The following is a 6,926-nucleotide window of genomic DNA, read 5'->3' as shown; positions in this document are numbered from 1 at the left end:
TCCGGAATTTCACGTGAATTCTTACGGAACACTTACAGTTCAGGCTTCCCACTGTTCACAGTTTAGGCACTTCTGCCACCATGTTAAAATCTTTACTTTAGTTTGATGAGGAGTGTAACTATGCAGAGATACAATAGCAGATAAGAGTGACAATGAAACTAACTGTAAACTGGATTTATTACGAATAGCGAAGACATGTTCTATTGTTCCTCTATATCGGATCTTCTAAGCTCAGCCAGTCAACGCTACGCATCAGCGCTATATATTGTTACAATGTGAACAAAAAACTCCGTTATTACAGAAAAGAAAGCGCGCCTAGTAGCCTACGAAATTGCGGCAGCATTTCTAGCCCGTCTCTACATAACTGGGTAGTGAGATCCCTCGTGCAATGGGCAGAACTGCTCAATTCGTCGAAAAGCCGGCTTCAAGCCTCTCCTGGAAGGACCGGCGATACTTGCGTTGGGTAGAAGGCAGCGAAATTGCTAAAGTGCGCCGCGAGCGGCGTTTGAGCGCTTCGCGCGGATATCCGGCTGCAGACTGTCAAGCTGTAGAACATTAATTACAATATGTTCGTCTGGGTATGCTATGCACATGAGCGACGGAATTAATATTGTGTTATCTGAATATTTGGCATCTACAAAGCATCGTCCTATAGACAGTCGTGGTGGGTGAAGCAAATGCATCTTGCCGTATTAAAAACAATTACAAAATATTTAAAATGCATTTGTTTCACCATTGATATCATTACTATGGCATTAGTTGGCAAATGACAGATGATGTCAAGCTTGGACCACATATTAATATGGATTGGAATGTTCTTGTATGAACTGCAAAACTGAAAATAAACTGCAGTGGTGATAGCACTGTACACCCTAGCTTTATCCGCATAGGTTTTTTCTCCAACGCAGGCACCTGTAGCAGGTCCACCACACCTATGGCAGAGTAACGGTTACAGCAATGTGCACCCAATGTTTCCACTATTGACTCAATAGCGTAAAGCCACGATTTTGACATGCATCATAGAAACTGTGTGACCGTGCACTTGATTTCCTAACAACCATGCAGTACTAATAACTGCATGTTGGTGTTCACATAAAGGGACACAATCTGACCTTCATACACTCACGGTTTGGCATTTCAGATGCAGTGCCAGTGAGTATGCAGTGCTTTAAAAAGCAGACCATACATACAAAAATTCTTGATCTGTGTGCGAAAGCAATGCACTGCCAAATATGGGATCATACTGTGAGCTGACTATTTACAGCACGGACAGCCTCAGTCAATCATTGGTGGGTGGGGTTCTTGGACAAAACTAAGAATATCTGACCACACCTAATTATCAGTGTTATTATCAGAAACAACATATAGGGCCTATTATTCATAATATGTATATTATTTCAGAATGGATAGAAATGACCATTTAAAGCAAGTGGTGAAAAGTCTCCCTAAAATATCACCGCACCTTTGTAAGAAGCAAGACAAATTTCTTAAAAAAAGGGTATGTCAGCAAATTGACCACATTTTAAAAAGGGTATTTTGTAAGTTCTTCTGAAATTAGTGCATCTAAAGCACTTCATCAGTGTATTTGTATATTTTATTTTAATTTAGTTTCTGATATTTTGTTTCCATTTTATTTGAGCACTTTATACCAATATACATGCATGCAGATTAAGTTTTGGCTGCCAGGTGTGAAGTCTCAAACTGAATAGGATTCACACCTGAACACAGAATGATTATTGCAACATTCATCACATATAAGATAGTTAAACGTGGTTTGTTTTCACAGAGGAGTGTAGGTAGAAGTCCATTTATATAATTCCCTGCCAAAAGTCTTATTATAAAATAAGTATAATACTGTTTGTATCTAGTCACATATTCACAAATGTCAAGGTTGCATTTAACATACACTGCATATATTTTGAATGGTGAGAAAAATTATATGAATCTACTGTAATAGTCATATATTTTTATAGGCATTTGCTCTATTCGTGCACAGCCGGAGGACTGGCCAGATAGCAGCAGAGCCATCATGGTTGTGTTGCGGCCAGTCATACGCAGTGGGCGCGTTGAACGAGTTGCATCAGCACATTGCTTTGAGCCATGAGGAGGAACTCGATGTGTTGTCAAAAACGTTGATAGCTTGCTGGGAAGAGCAAGCATGTTCACACTATAAACAAGGTGTGTGTTGCTAATCAGCAAAAGACCTTTATTCCTGTCATGGTGGGAGCGATAGTTTTTGTGTTCATTGACTTCATTTTGATATATATATTAATACAGGTTAGTTAATATACTACGAACAATTTGGTAATTTGAACCAATATTGGTTTTACAGGCGCTGAGAATGGTGCAATGGTGAGGCCACAATGTTGTAAAAATGAAGGTGAATACTATTGGCTTCCCAGTTACGACAAATCAACAGAGAATAAGGTGGATGATGGAAGGGTCCTTTTGTTTTATAAATACAAGTAAGTGTATCTACTATATATTGTATACTCGTCTCTACCCAGCATCGCAATAATTGTTTGAATTCGTTAATGTTGAAGCATGCATTTTCACCTTGTCTAGATATATATAGGCTTGGTCTATCCAGTAGCAGCCATGCAATATGTATTAGGTGAAATAACTTTTTTTGTTTCTCACAGAATTATTAAAGAGCCAGAGGATGTATGTAATTGGCAGAGGGCGCTGTGTACCCGGCTTGGTCTTAGAGGAAAGATCCGGATTGGTTGTGAAGGGATCAATGGCACAGTGGCGGGACACCCGAGGGCCACAGACACATACATGAAGGCTTTCCTGCAGCATCCCAGCTTCTCTGAAATGACAATGCACGACTTTAAGGTAGTAGTTTCTAATATCAGGTCCTAGTCCAAGCCATTTTTCATACCGAATACCGGTGCCCAAATTACGACCCCTAGCAAAATGCCCAAATCACAAAATTCATAAAACACCCCAATTAGCAGAGCTCTGAAAATTGTGCAAATTAAATATCCATGTTTCTATCGTTATGTAGGCACTGTTTTATAATAAATGCTCAAGATCTATATACTCTATTATCTGTTAAAATAATCTATTAATTTTAATGTTATTATACATAGATCTACGGGCCAGGCCCTATACCTAAAAAATATTTTGGGCTCGCCAGCGGTCTCGAAACTTTTTTTGGGCTCGCTACACTCCATGTGTGCCCATCTTAAGCAGCTACATTAGTCCCTGAATATAACTGAAAATGCTTGACTTCATCACCGTCTCATGTTTCTTTATATTCTTATGAATACATAACTGTTATACGTGAGGTATTAAATACACTTGCACCTGTTAACAACTTTAGGTGTCGAATATGAATACCTATGTTGAACATGTTACTGCAGTGTGTAACTGATTGGTTGTATCTTCTTCTTACTACCAAGCAAATGCAATTTGTGTATGTTTTGCAATTATTCAATTAAGTATATAAGTAACTTCCTATGTAAAAAAGACTAGGGATTAACAAATATATAATTTCTCATGCACTGTGAGCAAGAGGTGAACAGCAAATCAGTTAAATACCTCAAAATTATGAAGCATATGAGAATTTTTTATCTTCACCATGGTAAATGCACTAGGTAATCAATTATCACAGTTCATTATGTTTAGCTTTTGTGGTATCAGTAATTTACAGTACAGGTTTTATGCATTTTCAGAGTAGCCCAGGCTGCGTAACCGATTTTGATGACTTGAGAGTAGGAGTCTATAAAGAAATTGTCCCAATGGGTATAAGCCCTACAGACGTGTCTTATACTGAAACAGGTAAGAAACATTACAGCTAGCCAAGTATTGTACAGTATAATTAGTCTAACACGGCACCTGATATTCAGTGTCTACTGTGGCACCTATACATGTGTACACTGTGCTATGCACCCCTTTGAAAAATAATGAATGGCAATTTATATTGAAACAGGTTAATCAGTGTCACAGTTTTAGGTACATTCATTTGCATTGCTATTTATTAAACTTGAATCTCCCAATACCATGATCAGATATATTCAATTTAACAGACTCTAAACTTGCAATGTGTATCGAAACAATATTTTGATGTTTTTGAACTGTCACTCAAATACGAAAACTTTATATCATTTCTTTTGGTTATTATATGAGCCACTTCCATTTGTCTTCTAAAATTTATTGTTTAAAGTAAGTAAAACAAGTAGCAGGTGTAGTAATTGGGTAGTATTTTTATTATATAAAATAATTTACATTGTACATACTTGGTATATCCTACAAATGACAATTGTATTACATTTATCCGACATAATGTGAATGCATTTAAATATATAGTACTCTATTTATCACCTTTACACCCAAGAGAATGAATATTTATAAAAATTGCATTTTGATGATCTTCTTAGCCTAGTAAATACTATTTCCGAAATAATCTACTTTTATAATATTTTACATTATTCACTACTCAACCAGAGTTGTATCTTTTCATCTATCACTTTCGTATTGAATCGGCTAGCTGATGTCACCCATGTAGTATATGTACCCATGGGTACATCAGTAGTCTCTCTGACAAAAATACCAGAAGAACAATAAATTTATGCCTTTGGTAAAAATTGTTTGAAACGCCTTACAGAAAGTCTAACCGAACTGTAGAATGATCAGCAGCGGTTTGCTAGCTGCCTGGCTATGAGCTCGTTCTAATGTAGCCTTTGTGTATTTTACTAGGCTGTTGTTTTGCGAGATAACCATAACCATTTGGTTCAAATATAATCACTCCGTCGTCTGGTACTGTCTGCTCCTGTGTGTTGGCTCCGACTATGTTGGGCAGTGCAGGCGATTCTGTGACGATTCCTAGGAAAAAGTCGTCTGTTGTGATGAAAGGGGGCAGTTTCGGTGTTGTAGGGCGTGTCACCGGTGGGCGTGTCACAGGTGGGCGTGTCACCGGTGGGCGTGTCACCGGTGGGCGTGTCACCGGTGGGCGTGTCACCGGTGGGCGTGTCACCGGTGGGCGTGTCACCGGTGGGCGTGTCACAGGTGGGCGTGTCACAGGTGGGCGTGTCACTGGTGGGCGTGTCACTGGTGGGCGTGTAACTGGTGGGCGTGTCACTGGTGGGCGTGTCACAGGTGGGCGTTGAAGGATCGCTGGCAGAGGTTCCTCTACTGTTCGAATGTAACCTTTGTGTATGCGGCTTGGTCTTTGATTGTGCAGCAGACCATATCTGTTTTCGCTTTCAATCAGCAGGAAACTGAAACATTAAACGTTATTTATTAGGATTATAAGTAGCTATGTAGTGGTTAATGCTTTTTGACTTTGTATGACTAAGTATGACATTGTATTGATTATCAGCAAATAAGCAAATTAGTTATGAATAGGGGAGTTATTAGGTATTATTTCGTAAAATTCAATATATGTATGCTGTTTGTGTAATGTAGACAATATATATTCATTCACATGTAGCTGCTGTTTATACCTTCCTTCGTCAGTTCCTTCTTTTCCGAATCTTGACTCTTGTCCAATCACATTTGGCAGCTGAATAAGTGGTGGTCTGGGTGTAGCACGTGTAGTGGAGGTGAACGGTGCACGGGTAGTGGGGGTGGGGGTCTCATTGCGTTCTGTCGCAGCCATCTGTGTCACGTTCGCGTCGCGCGCCGCGGCGCTATGTTGCGTTCCGTCACGTTGCATTGTGTTCTGTCGCTATCATCTCGTCGTTGGTGCGCGCTCAGCCGGGGAATTGCTCATGTAATATAGAAATACGCGATGGAACGAGGCGTCGTCACTCGCTCTCCACTACACTGGGTTCACCGTCCGCAAAAGAGGAACCGTGCTTCGAATTCTACCAGGGAATCGTAGGAAAGAGCTGCTGTTTCCCACTTGCTTGCAGCAGGGCTTTGAGTGGCGATATACGCGTTGAACTTGAAGAAGATGAAGTTGAAGTGAAATGGATGAAGATGAAGTGACATGGCTGCTCTACTCGTTGGCCTTCATGCACTTCTCATGTATACGATGTTTGTGTGTGCGTCCCTGTTTGTCCCACATAAAAAGTGGGTCGTTAAAAAGTATGTTGGCTTAATGACTCATTATTTGAAGGAAATCTTTGCCTTTGTGGCTTTCCAACTAGCCACGATGCCCTAAAGCTTTTAGATAAAATCATGTCAACGCTTCAATTTTCCTCAAAATAAATATCTTACCCCTGTATGTGACCTCCCCTCTCTGTAAAGTCATGCGCACACATGCACACACAAACACACACATGCACATATACACTCACACACGCACATGACATTGCACCTGAGCACGCGTTGTCATGCCGCTCATCTTTCTTCTTGCAGAGCCTCTCATCCAGGTGTCAAACTTCCAGCTGGAGAAGGTTCTCGGCCCGCGGTCAGCAAGCTTCCGCTGGACGGCGGTCGACCCGACCGCTCGCGACATCAACGGAGAGTTCCAGGGATACAAGGTATGTACGCTGCCGCCGCCAACGACGACGTCGCCTAGTTATAGTTTTTTAAGTGGAAGCTCCCGTGCTATGCGTCCGGTCGTATATTTCTTTTGTGAATCCAACTATATTTTTAAGTAAAATGCAAGTTTTTACCATAATATTACTTACCTTTCGGTATTTTATAAAAAAAAAACGTCTGCTGATCCTACTCATCTTTGCTGACCCTTGCTGACCTTGGCTGACATTGTAGGTGCAGGCGTGGGTGGCTGAGGAGGGACTGGAGAATGTGCGTGAGGTGCGAGCGCTGCCGAACGCCAGCAGTGCGGTGCTGGACGTGTTGAAGCCCTACTCGGACGTGCTCGCTCAGATCTTCGTCTTCAACGCCGCCTACGACGGCACGCCGAGCCCCGCCATCACGTTCCGCACGCCCGAAGGACGTGAGTAGTGTGTGTGTGGGGGGGTATGTGTGTGTGTGGGTGTGTGTGTGTGTGTGTGTGTGTGTGTGTGTGT

The 6,926-nt window shown here is 41.3% G+C and overlaps 1 protein-coding gene across 1 annotated transcript in view; it reads left to right on the top strand.

Annotated features, from left to right (window-relative positions):
- LOC106806247 (neuroglian-like) overlaps positions 1-6,861 on the top strand; it is a 16,080-nt gene extending 9,219 nt beyond the window's left edge. The window contains exons 7-8 of the mRNA XM_014808121.1: positions 6,310-6,434; positions 6,667-6,861. Coding sequence (XP_014663607.1) covers positions 6,310-6,434; positions 6,667-6,861 — 320 coding nt within the window. The remainder of the gene's footprint in view (positions 1-6,309; positions 6,435-6,666) is intronic.
- The last annotated feature ends 65 nt before the right edge of the window (positions 6,862-6,926 follow it).

Source organism: Priapulus caudatus, unplaced genomic scaffold (assembly GCF_000485595.1).
Source record: "Priapulus caudatus unplaced genomic scaffold, Priapulus_caudatus-5.0.1 Scaffold150, whole genome shotgun sequence".
Taxonomy (NCBI): Eukaryota; Metazoa; Priapulida; class Priapulimorpha; order Priapulimorphida; family Priapulidae; genus Priapulus; species Priapulus caudatus.
This window is presented reverse-complemented; position numbering and strand designations above follow the sequence as displayed.